The following is an 18,839-nucleotide window of genomic DNA, read 5'->3' as shown; positions in this document are numbered from 1 at the left end:
TAATCCAGCACTTTCTATTTGTCCAACCGTCCATGAAGAAACACTGTAGGCCGCTAAGTATTCTCCGGTAACCCACGAGAAGAATACTCCAAAGAATGGCCTAGTGCCATGGCTAATCTTCGGCATGAAGAGTCTTAATCCCTGATTAGTGCAGCAGTTAGGACATCATATAGCAGTAGCATCAGAGGCATCATCATCATCATCCTCAGCGCAGCATCATCATGAGCATGAAGGAGTCTAGCACCCTGTTGGCAGCCAGCACAGTTGTCCAGGCTACAGGCAACAAGGGTCTAACAGCATGGCATAAGGTGTGGACAGCATCAGTGAAAGTGCAGCATTAAAAGGGGTTTTTCAGCATATTATTTGTCCACCAAGCAGGCCGACGGCTGTTGGTACTGACCGACCTGGTCCTCCCACATATATATAAGCATAAGTCATAATTCAGTCCTAGCATCAAGTGTTCATTCACTCATTCATCATTAGCATCCGTCTAAGTCATGTAGAAGGGGCCAGGGTCACCCCTATGGGCTGACCATTGGCCTAACCCATGTATAAGCATTTCATGCAACCTTTTTGTACCATATGAATAAAGGAAAACCTTGACACCCAATGTCTCCCTTCTTCTCTCTCCTCTATCTGAATCAAGTTAATTAGCATCAATGTTCTTAATCAGGCTTAGGGCTGTGGATCAGTACCTGTCAGCAAGGCTTCCACGCATGCAACACACCGTGAAGAGAGAAAGCAAAACCAAGAACAAAACTTCCTAGAAAACTGCAGTAAATCTGTATGCATCAGTATTGCTCGGCACTTGTATGTCTACACCATCTCCTTACTCCAAGTAATACATCCAGTGATACACCAAAGCAAAAACTCTGGCTGTTGTCGGTACAATCTCCAAGAAATCTGTGCCTTGTGAAGGCACACCCATTGGTATATCCTCCCAAGGTGGAGACAAATCTGGTGATATGTCCTCTTGTGGTGTCTCCATGATGCTAGACACTGAGGAAACTCCACCATAGGTGAGAAGAGTCACCCTGTACTAGCCCTGAAATGGAAGCAACCGCCACTGAGCCAAAGATTCTCCATCTAGTGCAGATGGCAACTATGAAGACTCTCTCTCATAGACCTAGCTGGAAGCTTCCTTTGTTCGAGCTTGTGGCATAATCGAGTCATCCCCGAATCCTCAGACACCTCTAGCTCCCACTATTAGGGATATCATCAGTTGGGAGGTGGAAACTAAGCAGGGTGTGATGTCGTCCTTTGACTTTGACCTGAACAAATTTTTCAAATGTTTTGATTATGTCAGCCGAGAGAGGGTTGTTGTCTTGTTTGACAATGGTAGCACCAAGGATGTCATTACACAGAGCAGGCCGCTCGTCGTGCCTACTTCGCATTGACTTCGGTGAATGTAGGCACGACGAGCGGGTTTTGGTGAAGGTATGAGTACTCATATTCTAAACGAAGTCCATAGTGCTAAGATTGTGATACAGTAAGTGGAATTCATCCGAGACTTTGTCGTGGCTTCTTTGACAGGCATCGATGTGATTCTTGTCATAAAATGGTTCCACAAGTTCAAACCAATTCTGGATAGGGGGAGAAGCAACTTGTCACAATCACTTCCCAATGCCCATGTTACCAATCCAGTTCTCATTCGAGGGAAACCCGACATCCCCAATTTTTCTCTCATCTCTCACATCTAGGCAAAAACAAAGTGCTAAGTGTGTTGTTATCTATAATTAGTTTAATGCGGATAGGGTATGTACCCCAGAGAAATATGAAGCACTCTTTGTTGAATTTGAGAAGTTGTTTCTCAGACACAACTTACCTACCAACGAAGAGATCGGAGGATTGTTAGATTAATTTTCTCCCAAGCTCAGAGATCAAGAGGAATTTTCCTTCTTACCTCAAAAAGTCAATGGAGGTAGCCAACTGGATGAGTAGCTACGGTTTGGGTTCATTTGACCCAATGTTTCTCGGTTCACAGCTTCCATCTTATTCATCAAGAAGAAAGATGGATCAGTGCACCCATGTGTTGATTTGCAAGGTGTGCTAGAGACACTGGTCAATTTGATGCAAAAGGCTTTCTTGTGGAAAAGCCCCAAAAAGTTGTTAGTGCAGTGTCTTCAATTTGATGATTTTTTCAACATTTGAGAAAAGCTCCAAATTCTCTATGGGGTAGAAGCTGTAATTAGGCCAACTTTCAAGCCCCAATTTCTTGTGGCTCTAGGAGCTTCAATTTATTGATTTTTTCCATATTTGGGGAAAGCCCCACATTTTTGTTGAGGCATTGCCTTTGATTTTGATTTATGTGAAATCCCCAAGTTCTATTTACTGAAAAATCAAAAAAGTTCTGCAAACTTGATGAACGAGAGCTTTGATTTTACCATATGTGTGGGAATCTCCAAATCTTCTGAAGCTGACCTTAAGTGGGTAGTTTGGAGCCTATCTGGTGTATTGCATACTCTACTCTTCTCTCCCTATCTCTCTTTCCTTTCTGCTTTTCCATGATCAGTAATTAGGGATCACCTAACCACGTTTAAGAAGACTTCCGCTAAGCCCTATGTAACATTGTACTTGTTTAGAGTCTTTGGAGGGTTGTACTTTGCATCACATGGACATTTTCTTTTCACTCATGAAGGATCTCTTTGTTGGGGAAAAAAAGAAGGTAATAGGCTAGGTGACAGTTCCCTTCTGTGCCTAACTTTATAATTCCTTCTTCATGCAATATTTCCATGTGCCTTCGTTTTTTTTCCCTTAATGAACAATGTAAATTTGCCTATTTGGTTGCAGATGGGTTGATCATCCTCGTGTCACAAAAGAACAGAAAAAAGAGGCACAGGCTATGAAGAGGCAAAGAAAGGAAATTAATCCTCTCAATACTGCCCTCCTTCAGCCTGCGGTTAGAACACGTGGTGCCATAAGACTGCTAGGAAATCAGTGCCGAACCATTGAGGGCTTGCAGCTTAACAAAGATCTCGAGATAAGAGTTAGTGGTGCTCATCCACAAACAATCATCTCTGAAACATGTAAAGTTGTGGTGGATGCCTTTGTGGATAACACGATGATGACTACTAAACAGATTCTGACTTCAGCACCAACAGTAGATGTCTCCATTGGTAACATGGTGGCAGCTACACAGATTCCAACTGTGGCACCGATTGATATGACTACGAGCAATGAGGATTGTGTAAATGCAGAACATAGAGAAACTTCAACTATGAGTGCAGTTAAACCTGAAACACGTAGAAGCAAGCTTATAGATAAAGTTAGACAGACAAAAGCTACTGTTCAAGATGTGCAAGACTTGCAGCTTGGCACTAAAATGATTGAGCATGCCATTACAAGGGATGACCCAAGAATCATACAGTCACCTCCTAGCACCGATATCAATGAAGTGTTGAAAGACAGAGCCTCCGGGGTGGACCAAGATGGTGAATACGACTCATGTGTGGGGGGCGTCCAGGAGACATCCACAGTCCCAACTTGCCTGTGTTTGCGAGAAGCAGTTCTGAAGACAGTCAAGTCTAAGGGCCCAAACAAAGGCCTACGCTTCTGGGTTTGCTCCAAATCAAGGCCTTTTTATGTAAAACAGAAGAAAAGCAAGGCAAATGGCGGTGAGAAGAGCTGCAAATTTTTCAGGTCCGTGGCCTTGACATGCGACCCATATCTTAATTTGTTAACTGAAGCCTATTATTGTTTATATGTTGAGCCCAGTGTCAATGTGTGCAAAGCATAACCATGACACCAACAGCCTACAAGGGTGTTTGCTTTTCTTGTCTGGAGTCAATTGCTGACATTAAGAAGGCTGTGAATGTGATTTGATCTGTTTTCTTATGTGCTGTCTTGAGGAAAGGAAGCAGGCTTCTGAGAAGCACTAATTCAATGATCGGAAGGCAATCTTTAGGGTGGCTTCCTGGCACCTGCTGTAACACTGCTCAGATCTGCAGGGTTTGAGGCCTGCAACTATTAGAGGACTGCTGCTAGAAAGTGAACAAAGAAATGACAGCTAACTACAGAGTGTGAGGATCTAGAGAAAGGACACCCATATTGGGTCTCGAATGCCTGTGCCCCCAACGCCAACCCCCACCCTACCCCTCTTTCTTCCATCTCAGAAAATTTGCTTTACTGTTACGAGTATAAGGAAGAACAAAATCCTCTGTTCTGGCTCTTTTGGCTGAACCAATAACCTCAGTGTAAACTCACCTAAGACTTGAATCACCTTTGAATGACAGCTCGGTAGTGCTGCAGTTCATGGGCTGCCTCAAGGAACTGTTGGTGCTGCAGAGGATCGATTTAGGGTTGCCAACAACTGCTGAACGGATGGGATCCTCTTCATGAGAGAGGGGCTAGAAGAGAATCATTTTTAAAGGCATACTTCTGCATTCAATGCAGTCTTTCCAACATCAAATGCCCCTGCTGCTATTTAAGTCCCTCTGTCTGGAACCTGTCCTGCCTGCCCTGTGCCTTTTACCTAGGAAGGTTAAGACACATTTTGACAGGTCTACATGATCTTCTGTGCGTGTTCAAAATGATGTTAGAAAATTTCTTGCTCCTGGAACCCAGTGGAGACAATCATCTGTTCCTCCCTTGTCTTACCACTCTCTTCTAAGTCCTCTAGAATCTTAGGAAACCGGTGGATCACACATTCTTCATGTGCCTCTTGCTTGATTCCAACCCCCTAGTGCATGTGGTGGCACCTCTCCGCGTGTGCGTCATTTCCCACCACTCCCGCCCTTTTCGCACAGATTTTTAAGTGGCAGTTTTCTTCCTGAGTGGGAATGGGGCAGCACCATACCCTCTGGGATCCAGTCTATTGGTGATCTTAGAATACAGAGGCCCTTGAGGCGATTGCACGGATGGAGCTTGAGGCCCTTGAGGCGAAGGTCCGGGAGGTCTTCCATCTCAGCTTCGCTGCCGATCACGGGATTCACAGGTACATCACAACTCGGTTCACTTGAGTGAGGCTTAGTCCCACGTGAGCCCCTAGTGGACCTACTTGTCAGTAAGCATTGGCGTTCACCTTGAGTGATTGCAATTTGCAGCCTCGAGCAGATTGTAACTATTCTCCATCCAAACCCACCCGAGCGGCTTACCCTCTTCATAACTTGGTGTATATCTAGTGGTATGCTTCAATCAAGTTTCCCTCTCGACGAAGCTCCATGAACTCATTCATCTTATCCTGTTCCTAACCAAGGGTGGACTTCAACGTGATCGAGGCTCCAGAGGAACCATAGTGGATGGGGAGGAGAGAGCTGTAATGCGGCGGACTAGAGCTCTAATCTCAAAAATAATTTTTTTTTAATGAGAATAACGCTAGATGAACACTTAACCGATTCAACAACAACACAAATGAAAAGAGGACACATACACTAGGGCCGAAAGGGCCGAGCCCCCTAAGGATTCTGATTTATCCAATAGAGTATTGAAGTTACAAGCTTGAGGGTGCCCTACACCAGATTTCCAAGTATGTATACAAAACAAACAAAAACTTCAGCCCAAGCCACTAAAGAGGGGTGAAGTGTCCTCCACCCAAGCCGCTCAGCAAGGGGAGTAATATCCACTACCCAAGCCACTCGACAGGGATATGGACAGCCACAGTGTAGCCATTTATATAGTAGTGATGTGTGGACATAGGCTAATAATGGGCCAGGGCACTTTTTCCCTCTTTAGGAGTTTTTTTTCTCCCAAGAGCATATATACGCACTCTTATGAGTGTGACGAGTGACCTTATCATGTCTCTTCACTTGTACTTCTCTCATCCTCATCAATCTACTTTGAGTGTTGTGCTTCCATCTACTTGTTGCTGCATTTATGTGTGTTGCTATATTGATCTCCAATCCAACAATTGGTATCAGAGGAGGTTCTCTTGGTTTTCGCCCCTTGTCATCTTCTCCTTGAGCTACTCTTTTGAGTGTCTCAGATTGAGCTATCCTCTTAGGTGGAAAGGTATACCATATAGTGTGTTGCTAACTTTTTTTATTCAATTGTGGGTTTTTTGCTCAGTAGCAGTAGCATTTGGTGTGCAGATAGGGCTATCGTCATCTTCGACATCGCATCTTTGAGCTCATCTTCAAAAACTTCAACTGCATCATCAACATTATCATCGATTTCTACATCCCTGCTAATCTACACTTTGTAATTTTTCATACACTTTGCAGGCTTCCATCATCATCAGTGATCTACTGACAGCCAATTCGGTTGCATTTAATGGGCATTGACAGTACTTGCAGGTAGTTGGGATATTTGCATTTTGTGTCAAAGATTAGTTATTTGCACGCAGAATGACATGCAGTGATGTGTTTGGTATGCTTTCTGTTGAGGATAAGCTTGACGGGACCAACTACATGTTGTGGTCCTATATGATGCGCCATGTATTAGTCGCTGAAGGGCTATGGAATGTTGTTATTGGCATTGAGGCACGCCATGTCTCACTAGCATAACAGCATAGTATCGGTACTTTGGATGGTGTGGCATCCGCCTTCGTACCTCCCACAATGGAACAAGCCAGGTGGGATGGCAGGGATGCACATGCACATGCATTAGTGGCACTTTCAGTGAAAAAGAGTATTATTCCTCATATTCACTCATGCAAAACTATGAAGCGTGCTTGGGATGCGCTTGTTGTTATTGCGCTTTACCAGGTACGAGTGGTCTACTTACGCAAGCAATTAGAGTCCGAACATATGAATGAGGGAGATTTAATGGATGAGTTCCTCACAAGGATTACAAATCTTAGGGAGTAGCTGGCATGTATTGATGAGGCCTATCGAGACAGTTATTTGGTGTTTATTGTTCTCACAACTCTACTGGACTCATACCAGGATTTTGTATCTACAGTTCGGCTCATTATGAAGGGTAACCCCAAGGCCCTTACTTTTGATGAGTTGGTTGCAGTGCTCTTGCAAGAAGAGCAATCTCAGCAAAACTGAACGAGTTTGCATGTGAGAGATCAGGCATTTGCTGCCAATCAAAAAGGTAAAGACAAAGCCTTTTCTTAGGTGGCTATAAGCCAAAGGCAAAATCAGCTTAGTCTTCTGGAAAGGCTGTCGAGAAGGGAGGTGATAAGCCTAAGAAGAAAGGCAAATGCAACTATTATTGGAACCATTATATCAATGAATGCAGAAAAAGGTTACAGAAGGAGAAGAACATAGAGTCAGACATGACTGTGGCTGATGCATGAGTATCAATTGCTGAAAAGGAGTCAACAAACCATGCACAGGATGATTAGGCATTCATTGTGCACTGCAGTTATGATCTTGCTTTCCATGATGTATGCATGGCAATGACAGATCAGCATGTCTAGTACTTTGATAGTGGTGCTAGCAAGCACATTACTTCTCAGCATGATTTATTTTACCTCACTTGAGTCTTCTCCTCAAGGAGGCACAATCACATGTGCAAACAACTCCTTGTATCCAGTGAAAGGAGGAGTTGGTAAGGTTGTTCTTATTGTTACAAATGGTGGGACAATCCCTCCGTGCCATTGCTAGGGCAGCCTAGTGGTTAGATTTGTTGATGACAGGTGTACAGTTCATGACCAAAGTGATGGAGACATCACTATGGTATATCCAGTATCCGGTACTCTAAGCAATGGGCTTTACAGGTTGGATTGGCACATAATGCTTGTTCAATTAGTGCCACACGTGCTATGAGTGATGCGGAGCTAAGGCATGCCCGCCTTGGTCACTTGAATTTTGGTAGTTTGTCTTGCCTTCAAAGGCAAGAGATGGTGTTAGAGTTGCCAAAGCTTGAGGCCCCTGTCAAACATGTGTGTGAGGGGTGCATTTTGGGCAAGATGCAACGGGCATCATTTCCAAAAGATGGATCAGTTAGGGCTGTTTAGAAATTACAGCTTATACATAGTGATGTTAAAATTTAGTTGCCACCAATGCATTGCGGTGGAATGCGTGAGAAGCCAAGAAACTCGTGGAGTATTTAATCCCACATGCGAATCGGGGGGCTTGGATGGAGCTCTATATGTAGCATAGTGGGCATGGTTCATAGGTATCTTCCCCACTCGGGTTTTGTGTGGACGTGAGGGCGGCAACAAGCGATTGGGATTGCTGCCTTCTTGTGATCATTGTGGTTTGGTGGTGACACGTGGGATTCGATCATGGTATCAGAGTGCTAGGCACTGGATCCTGGCAGAACTTCTGCTGCGTGAGATCTTCCTCAAGGCGATAGTGAGAGGCGGTTGCTAACAACGATGAGGATCCATTGCAAAGGGCTAGCGGAGGTATGCAGGACTAGGGACCTCTGGGGAGACGCTCATGCGAGAATGCAATAGTGCAAGGATTTTGGTTAGCTATGGCGACGTCAACGAATTACTCTTGGTTGACTATTGAGCTGACAATCTTGTGGCAAGGGGCAACAGTCCAACTGAGAGTACCCTCTATGTAAAGAGGAGTAAAGATTGTTTTTTGGTCGTCGTTTTATATGTTGATGACATGCTGTTGCCTTCAAGGCAGAGTTACGTGTCATTTGAGATGATAGATTTGGACTCATTGCATTATTATTTGGGCATACAGTTTATGTTGCATGATGATAGTATTGTAATGTTGCAGTCTATGTACATATAGAGGCTGATTACACGGTTTGGTCTTAAAGACTGTAAACCTATTGCTACATGATGCATCACTTTATCAGCAAGCTATTGGATGCCTCATCTATCTATGTAATACGAGGCTAGACATTCACTTTAGGGTCTCCCAATTGAGGAGGTTTATGCATAATCTTGGAAATTAGCATTGGTAGGCTGCCAAGCAAGTATTCAGAAACTTTCAGGGCACTAAGTCTCTTGGCTTATTCTATGCCAAGGTGCTTTTAGCGATTCCGATTCGGCTGGATATAATGACACGCAAGTGTCCACTAGTGGCTTTTTCTTTCACCTTAGTGATTCACATATATCATGGCTCAACAAGAAGCAGCCAACAGTGGCCACTTTGAGCTGTGAAGCCGAGTACAAGGGAGCTTTTACAACAACTGTGAAGTGTGTATAGTTGAGACACCTTTTGGCAAACCTTGTTGTTGGACAACAATCCCCCACCTCCATCTTCGCTAACAGCCAAAGTGCATTAGCCATTGTGAGGAACCCAATGTTTCATGCTTGTACAAAGTACATTGAGGATTATGTTAGGGAGAGGCTCATTGCAGGTGAGATTAGCCTAGCTTATGTCTCTACATACGACAATGTGGTAGATATGTTCACAAAGTCTCTCTCACGAGAGAAGTTCAAAGCTTGTTGTTGGGGTAAAGGCGTTATGCCCACCCTTATAGTGTGTACAAGCCCATAAGTTATAGTACATAGTACACTTAGTACTTTTAATGTACTAAGTGCACTATGTGTACTAGTGCAATATACATGTGTGATAGGGGAGTCACACTCTCATGCTTTCATGAGTTGACTTATCCCCACAACTCTCTCTCTCTCTCTCTCCCTTGCTTCTCTGTATATGTCTCCCATGAATGAACTCTAACCAAACCCTAATTGACAGGTTTCTCCCCATCAACTGGTATCAGAGCTGGTGCCCATTTGAATCTCTCTGCTGTCGTACCCCATCACTTGTCTTAAGCAGTGCTGCTCTCCCAGGCGCAGGTGGAGAAGAAGGCGATTGCTAGACAGTCGTAGGCCTTTTTCCATACTCAGGCGTAGCCAGGCGCCTACAGCAGCCACAAAGTGTGTAGCACTACACGGCGTATACAAGTAAGCTGGAGGCGACGAGCTCGTAAGCGGGTGTGTAAAAGACACCACGGGCAGGTGTGAAGCGCAGGCAGGTGAGCCGAAACAGGAGGTACTGCTGTAGCTCGAAGCTAAGCTACGCAGGCGTACCAGGCGTAACTGGCTGCGAACCATCAAGCGAAGGCAACTGAGCGTGTAGCGCTGGCCACCACGCATGCGGATAGGCGAAGGTCCTTCAGCGTGGAGCGAAGACTAACGCCTACGAGCCAGCCTCTATAGCCGCCAGCTTCAGTGAGAGCAAACTCCTGGTGCGGTGAGCGTGGCTTCTTCAGCCCGTTGCTTTTCGTGCGCCTGCCTGCAACCTGCAAAACCAAAAGAGCAGCCATCAAATCTGCAGCAAAAGTGCCCCCCTTCTCACCTGCAACAAAAATTCAGCCTCCAAATTGGATTGAAATCAAAGGTATTTTGCTTCAATTTTGGATTTTCCTTGTCAAATCAATCAATTGAGCAGGTACAGGTGCCCAATTGCTCAATTTTTTGAGCAAAATTGGCAAAATTGGGTGACATTGGTCACAATCAGGATCAATTTGCAGGAAATTGGTCAAATCAGGATCAATTTGCAGGAAATTGGATGTCGAAATTTGGGGCTTTTGATGTAATTGTGCAATTAAGCACTCATACATGCTGTATGATGTGAAAAATCGCACATTTGGGCAAAATTGCAGCAAATTGCAGTGCAAATCAAGGGGCTTTTGTGCCGATTTGGTCGATTTGCATGCAGGCAATCGCATTTGATGCTGTGGTTAATGTTCACGTGCCGATTTGGTCGATTTGCATGCAGGCAATCGCATTTGATGCTGTGGTTAATGTGCTGATGCCTTACAAGCACTCAATGTGCCTGTAAATCAAGGGGCTTTCATGTATTTGATGTATATGTGGCCAGGGGGAAGCATCGTGAACACTCTGGATGCCTTCATGTGCGTCAATGTACCATGTATGATCAGAAATTGATCTTAAATCAAGGGGCTTTTCAAGTTTGTATGCTTGTTGAGCTTGGCAAAGCAGCAGGCGAGACTTTTATGCCTTGAATCCTCAAAAATCAGCTTGCAGTCAAGGGGCTTTTGCCCAATTTCTGTTCGGGACTGTTTTATGCAGTGTTCGTGACTGTAAAAAATCTGATTTTCACTCATTTGGACAGCCAGGAGAGCATTTATTGCTATTGTACCTGCTGGTACAGATTTGGCACAGCTTTGTGCATGTTTGGGCATGGCTGTACACTGTTTTGAGTGATCAAAAGGTTCAAATTCAGCTGCTGAAATTGCCGGTACAGGTTTGGTACATCATTGGAGAGCGCTTAGTACTGCTGTACAGTACTTTGGAAGGGCAAAAGAGGACATTTAAGGTGCTGTCCAAAATCTGCAGCAACCAGATTTTGGTGTTTTCATCACAAAAAGTGGGAGAAAAGTTGCATTCTTGCTTCCGCAGTGGGAGATAAAGCTTGGGAGAACATTTGTAAGCACTTTGTGTGCTTAGGGTGCAGTGTTTGCACATTTGCAGGGAGTCAGGCATAACAGGTTGCATTTTGCTATGGCAACCACAGGTGAGAGCTCTTCATTGCTTCACATCAAGAAGCTTGAAGGCTCGCATAATTATGATATTTGGCAAACCCAGTGCTACAATGTGTTGCTTCAGAAAAAGCAACATAAGCCTATCAAAGAAAGGGGTGTGATGCCCGCTTCTCTTACAGCTGAAGAGTGGGAAGATATGGATGAGCTGGCAAGATCTACTATCATGTTGTCTGTGTCAGACTCATTACTTTTCAGCATTCGTGAAGAGAAGACAGCTTGGGGAATGTGGCAGAGATTGCAGGACTTGTATGCCCAACAAAGTGCCTCAAGCAAAGTGTATTGGTTGAAGAAACTCATAGGCCTTCAGATGAAGGAAGGGGCTTCTATGACAGCCCATCTCAATGAGTTTAATGGTATTGTCAGCCAGGTTATAAATCAAAAGTTGGCAATGGACGATGAGTTCAAAGCCACTTTTTTGTTATGCACTTTGCCAGAGAGTTGGGACACATTCAGGACAGCCACTAGCAATTCGCATGCTATGCTGTCATATGCAGATGTTGAGGGTGCTCTTCTTCAAGAAGAGATGAACAGGAAAAACAACTCTGTGGGAAAGTCCAATGCAATGAATGCACGTGGGAGATCCCAGCAAAGGGGGAAAAGCCAAGAAAGGGGAAGGAGCAAGTCTCGCTCCAAAAAGGATTTGGAATGCCATTATTGTGGCAAGAAGGGACACATCAAAAAGCAATGCTACAAATGGAAAAATGATCAGAAAGAAAAGGGAAAAGGCAAAGACAAAGAGAAAGACGAAGCCAAAGATGTAAAGCCAAAGGGCAAAAGTGGAGTCAAGATCGAAGAAATCAATGTGTCACATGCAGGTGGCAGTGAGGATGAGGTCCTATTTACTTCTTCACTTGATGCCCATTCACTTCTTACAGGTGGTCATGGTATGCACTCATGGATCATTGATTCAGGTGCCTCCTTTCATGTCACAGGTTGCAGAGACTTGTTTGTCAGGTACACTGCTGGCAATGAAGGAGTGGTTTATTTGGGTGATAACCATGCATGCAAGATACTTGGCAGAGGTGATGTGAGACTTGTGTTTTCAGATGGCTCACAGCTTATGCTCCATGATGTCAGGCATGTGCCTGAGATCAAGAAGAATCTGCTTTCTACTGGACAGCTTGATGATGCTGATTATGTTACCACATTTGGTAGTGGAAAGTGGAAGATTAGTAAGGGCTCACTGGTTGTTGCCAGAGGCTCTAAGGTGGACACTCTTTATTTCATGCATGCAGGTGTTTGTCACCATGCTAATGTAAATGCAACCGAGCTGCCGGAAATTTCTATGTGGCATAGCCGGTTGGGACACATGAGTGTCAAAGGAATGGAGCAATTGTCTCGTTTGGGTTACTTGCCTTCTCTAAAGTTTTCAAGTTTTCAGTTTTGTGAGCATTGTATATATGGTAGGCAACTACAGTGCCCCCACAAGAAAGCTCTTGGACAGAAAGATGCTCAGTTAGAGCTTGTGCATACAGATGTATGTGAGATGCCTCAGCTTTCTTTGGGAGGGGCAAAATATTTTGTGTCTTTTATTGATGATGCCACACGCAAGGTGTGGGTCTATCCTCTTCGCTTGAAGAGTGATACATTCTCAGTGTTTGAGAAGTTTGTTGCTCTTGTTGAGAATCAAACTGGCAAAACACTGAAGGCTTTGCGTTCCGACAATGGTGGAGAGTATACGTCCAAACAGTTCCAGGACTTTTGTGATGCTAAAGGCATCAAGAGGGAGCTCTCTACTCCTTATGATCCTCCACAAAACGGGACAGCAGAGAGGATGAACAGGACCATACAGGAGAAGGTCCGTTCTATGTTGTCACATGCTGCATTACCTCATGGTTTTTGGGCTGAAGCTGTTATGACAGCCGTTCACCTTATAAACAGGTCACCTAACACGAGGCTTGGTGGGAAAGTGCCAGAAGAAGTATGGACAGGGAAGCCTCCGTCATACAAGCACTTGAGAGTGTTTGGTTGCGTTGCGTACGTGCACATACGCAGGGAAATGCGCACCAAACTTGATCCTAAGTCTCATAAATGCATATTCCTAGGATATGGTGACAGAGGTGAAATGGGGTATAGACTTTGGGATCCCATGAATAGAAAGATCATACGCAGCAATGATGTCATTTTTGATGAAACATGCATGTATAAGGAGCCTGCAAGGCAACAGGAGCCTGGCAGAGTCATCTTTGATGATGATGGACATCATGGACAACAACAAAGGGCTGTAAATCAGCCATTACAGCAGGAAAACCAGCCCTTAAATGGTGCTGAAAATGGTCCAAATGGACAGCCAGAGATGGCAGAAGATATCCCTATGGATATACCACAGTTAGAGGATATACCGGGCATGATTTTTCAGCCTTATGGCATGGAACAGGAGCCACCAATGGGTGATATGCAGGCTGGACAGCAACCTGCAAATGATGGTCATTGGGTACGGAGGTCCACTAGACCCTCCAGAGCCCCTGACAGGTTTGTTCCAGGGGTTGACTACTTGATGCTCACTGACTGTGGGGAGCCCTCATGTTACAAAGAGGCTTTACAGAGGGCAGACAAAGCTCTATGGGAGCGTGCCATGAAGTCAGAGATGGATTCTCTGCATAAAAATGGAACATGGAAATTGGTGTCTTTGCCTGCAGGCAAGAAGGTTTTGCCATGCAAGTGGGTATACAGGCTCAAAGTTGCATCAGATGCTAAGCCAAGATACAAAGCCAGGTTAGTGGCTAAGGGCTTCAAGCAGGAATATGGTGTGGACTTTGATGAGATCTTCTCTCCAGTGGTCAAAATGACCACACTTAGAGCTGTGTTGGCTTTGGTTGCACATGATGATCTGGACTTGATTCAGATGGATGTGAAGACTGCTTTTCTTCACGGTGATCTCCATGAGGAGATATATATGCAGCAGCCAGAGGGTTATGCAGTGAGTGGAAAGGAGAAGCTTGTATGCAAGCTGAAAAAGAGTCTTTATGGGCTCAAACAGGCACCAAGAGAATGGTATCATAAATTTGATACATTCATGAAATCACAGAAATTCAGGAGAAGTGACATAGATCACTGCTTGTACACCAAGAAAGCTTTGGATGGCAGTCTATTGATTCTCATTTTGTATGTTGATGATATGTTGATTGCCGGGAAATCTCGTAAAGAGATGGATGCTTTGAAGAAGAGGCTGCATGAAACCTTTGATATGAAGGATTTGGGTGATGCTAATCACATCTTGGGTATGCGGATACTTCGGGACAGAAATCAGCATGTGTTGTATTTGTCTCAGAAGGAATACATTGGCAAAGTCTTGCAGAGGTTCAATATGGACGGGGGGAAGAAAGCTAGTACTCCTTTGCCTCCATATGTGAAACTCAGTGCTATGGACAGCCCACAGTCAGATAGAGACAGGGCTGATATGGCCAAGATTCCGTATGCTTCAGCTTGTGGCAGTCTCATGTATGCCATGGTTGCTACTAGGCCGGACATTGCATTTGCAGTGGGAGTGGTTTCTAGATACATGGCCAACCCTGGCAAGAAGCATTGGGAAGCAGTGAAAGGTGTCATGAGATACCTGAAGGGCACACAGGATTTGTGCATTTGCTTTGGCAAACAGGATGCATTAGTGCATGGTTACACGGATTCGGATTATGCCGGTCATCCAGATAACCGGAAGTCTACTACCGGTTATGTCTTTACATTCACAGGAGGTGCTGTGTCATGGATATCCAGGATGCAGAAGTGCACAGCCTTATCTACTACAGAGGCCGAGTATATTGCAGCCACAGAGGCTTGCAAGGAGGCATTATGGCTATCTCGGTTAGTGGTTGATTTGGGTTATACAGGGGATATTCCATTGTTGCATTGTGACAGTCAGAGTGCCATCCAGTTGGCAAAGAACCCTGTCTTTCATGCAAAGACGAAGCATGTGGATGTGAAGTATCACTTCATCAGAGAGGTGATAGAGAACAAGCAAATTCAGCTTGTTAAGATTCACACGGATGACAACCCGGCTGATCTGTTGACGAAGAGTTTGCCTCCGGAGCGGTTTGCTCATTGCAGACACTTGATGGGCATTGGATGAGGCCATTTTCAGCCTTGATATGGCCTTGTATATTATCATGTACATGCTGATTTTTTCTTTTCCTTTACTTAAGGGCACTTTGCCTTTAAGTGGGAGGTTGTTGGGGTAAAGGCGTTATGCCCACCCTTATAGTGTGTACAAGCCCATAAGTTATAGTACATAGTACACTTAGTACTTTTAATGTACTAAGTGCACTATGTGTACTAGTGCAATATACATGTGTGATAGGGGAGTCACACTCTCATGCTTTCATGAGTTGACTTATCCCCACAACTCTCTCTCTCTCTCTCTCCCTTGCTTCTCTGTATATGTCTCCCATGAATGAACTCTAACCAAACCCTAATTGACAGGTTTCTCCCCATCACTTTTTGCAAAGCTTTGGGCTTATTACCATTTGGGGATTGATTAGCCATATGATCCCTGTACATGTTCACATCATCACTAGAGGGGGGATTTGTAGCCATTTATATAGTAGTGATGTGTGGACGTAGGCTAATAATGGGCCAGGGTACTTTTTTGCCTCTTTAGGAGTTTTTTTTCCCCAAGCGTATGTACGCACTCTTATGAGTGTTAAGTGACCTTATCATGTCACTTCACTTGTACTTCACTCATTTGCATCAGTCTACTTTGAGTGTTGTGCTTCCATCTATCTCTTGTTGCTTGTTGCATCTATGTGTGCCGCTACATTGATCTCCAATCCAGAACACCGCCCAAGTCCTCGCCTTGTGTGGATCTCTCAGGCCAAGCCCGATCTCACACAAGGACAAGGATGCCTTCACACTTCTTGGTCTAGACTCTACACACCATGTGTACCAAATAACTTTCCTGGAAACGGGAGAAAGGGACATCACATGCATCCATCCTAAGATGTATGTGTCATGGCAAATTGAGGACATATATAAGGTACTATAGGACAGCTTTACGGCTCAGCAGACCTCACAGAAAGGATGTGGCCGATGAGAGTGAGTGTAGATTAACACACAAGGTAGATGTAGGTGCATGGTTACGAGGGGCTATAGATGCATGGAGGCACATGCCTATGAGAATGAATAGGCCCAGGACTGCACAAAGAACAACTGACCTCATACACTGACGAGGGCAGGGTGGTCAAGCTGAAGCAGCCTAAAACTGACCCAATATGGGTGGGCAAGCTTTGGGCCTAAGGTACCTCAAAGAGGTACAAAAGGGGGAATCAAATCCCTTTACCATGCTTATCAGCAGTTGGCCTGGTCTAACCAGGGTGGAAAGGCTATATAAAGCCCCTGCACTCCTCATATTCTCCATCACAACGACCACCAGCTCCTGGCAAGTGAAAATGCAGCCCTAGGGTGACAAATAATGCATAGGCTCTGGGTTTGGTAAGAAATGCATAAGATCATGGAGAGGTAGCAGTAGTTTGAAGATTTCAGCCTTGTACTTCTCATTCTCATATCAAGTAAAGCAGTCTTGGGCTTCCCACAACCCCAAATTGGGATGCTTCTGCTCAGACAAGGATGGGATTTGTCTTGAAGGTGCTGTCTGAGAAGAATGGGGTCTGGGTTGAAGGTACTGGGATTGGTATTGTTATTGAGAGAACTTTAGCGATCACTCCATTGCCTCCAAGGTTCTGGGTTTGTCCTCCTCAGGATGAAGAGTTTGAACGTCTTGGTCATTGTATGCCATGTTGTAACTTGTAGTGCAATCCAAGCACAACAAACACAACTTAGGAGATCAAAAAAATCATCCTGAAAGTTACGAAGCCTTGGTGTGATATCAATGTAGGTGCTTGGGGCGAAAAGTTAGAGAACAATCAAGATTTTAATGCACTGAATTGAAGACCACTGCACTTTTGCTAAGAGGCCTTTTACTAGGATCAACAAGATTCCTCAGACTCCTCATTAGGGCTTTATCTCTTCCATATACTTATGTAAAGGCACTTTCTTAGCTCCTTTTTGGTGCATAATGACTTAATGATTTTCACTTCCTGTTTCCTCTTTTTATTTCAGCTGATCTGCTCTGATCTATGGTCTTGTCAAATATCATTTTGCTTTGTGGTATTTCTGGGTCTAGGAAGCTTAGAGTTTTTATCTAGGTTACAAGTTTCTGTTTATTTTTCCATTTCCTCCTAAGCTTCCTTTTCACAAGCAAGTAACAATTTTCCAGGTGGGTCGACACTCCATTTGTGAAGTCGGAGATACAGAAGGATGAAGAAATACAGAAAAGAAAAGCACTGCTAAAGAGAAAGGAATTATCTCTTCTTTCATGACATGGAAGATCAAGAAGGATAGCAAAGAGCCTTACATTGCGTCTGGGACAAAGCTTGTAGTTTCTACAAAAGGAGGAAGGGGATTGTGGGATTTGTGCAGAAGTGGTCTTGCTTAGCACATAGCAATACTCTAGATGATAGGATATAGGAGGTCATATAGATGCTGTAGTTGAGAGGATGAGGCCCAAGGCCTATATATAGGTAGGTATCCTTTCCTATATGGTATACAATCAAAATCATCTCATTTGTGTTCTGTTTAGTGGGATGAATGCAACTTAGCCTCAGAGATTGGATACTCTTATCCTCTCCTGCCTGTTGTTCCAGGTAGCATTAGAACTAGGTTGGCTCCTTGGTTCTGATCTTTCACCTTATAGCAAGCTGCAGTTTGCTAGCTTAGCCTATCTCTTATAGCAACAAATTATTTAACAATCCTTATGGAAGGTTTTTGGTAGGTGCTTCAAGCATCATTCCGAGCGTGGTGCAGGCTTGAACCAACGTACAGATTTTGATATTTTAGTTAAAACCTTTCCCCAAGGCTTTTAACAAGTAGTGGCATAATAGGCCTGCAGTGGAATCCATACATGGGCGAGTTGCAAGCCCCTTCTAGCAAAGGCCAACATAGGCTTTTCAATGTTTTGTATGTAAGTCTTAAGTTAATTTTTTGGGCAGAAAATTTTGAGTGTATAGAAACTTAATCTATTGAGGTGACTATGAGCCCAACTTGAAGCTTAAGGGGTCTTGTTTGTCTGGTTAGATTCAAGTTGAATGGTGTCAGCATGAACAATTATAGGCTGTGACTGACTTTTAAGCCCTCACTTTGATATGTCCAACATAAAAATTGCACACAATTCTTGGGCAACATCTTTAAAACTCTGAATTGGTTTTGGGTTATCGAAAGTTTAGGACCTTAGCACATGTAGATGATTGGATACAAGAGGTCATGTGGATGTTCATTGGTTAAAAGGATTAGATGATTGGATACAAGAGGTCATGTGGATGTTCATTGGTTAAAAGGATGAGGTCTTACACCCATTTCTGTGCATCTTTCTTTATGGAATACACCTATTCAACGATACCTTCGTTGTGTACCAGGGCTTTTTGCACCATAGGGAGACAGGATATCAGGGTTTCATTTTTCTTCTCTCCTCTCAAAGCCATGAGTGTAGTTGCAAACTAGTTTACGGGCAAGGATAGATCTACGCAGGGTTAGCTTGTTGTATA

The 18,839-nt window shown here is 44.1% G+C and overlaps 1 protein-coding gene across 1 annotated transcript in view; it reads left to right on the top strand.

The window, feature by feature from the left end:
• The window catches only part of LOC147619440 (uncharacterized), a 41,486-nt gene extending 23,059 nt beyond the window's left edge, over window positions 1–18,427 (top strand). The window contains exons 2-3 of the mRNA XM_086773528.1: window positions 2,791–3,639; window positions 17,516–18,427. Coding sequence (XP_086629654.1) covers window positions 2,791–3,639; window positions 17,516–17,618 — 952 coding nt within the window. The 3' untranslated portion in view covers window positions 17,619–18,427. The remainder of the gene's footprint in view (window positions 1–2,790; window positions 3,640–17,515) is intronic.
• Window positions 18,428–18,839: the final 412 nt, after the last annotated feature.

This window comes from Cibotium barometz, chromosome 33, assembly GCF_041138505.1.
Source record: "Cibotium barometz isolate CiBa-2024 chromosome 33, ASM4113850v1, whole genome shotgun sequence".
Taxonomy (NCBI): Eukaryota; Viridiplantae; Streptophyta; class Polypodiopsida; order Cyatheales; family Cibotiaceae; genus Cibotium; species Cibotium barometz.
Note: the sequence above shows the minus strand (reverse complement) of the source record. Positions and strands in the feature narration are given on the sequence as shown.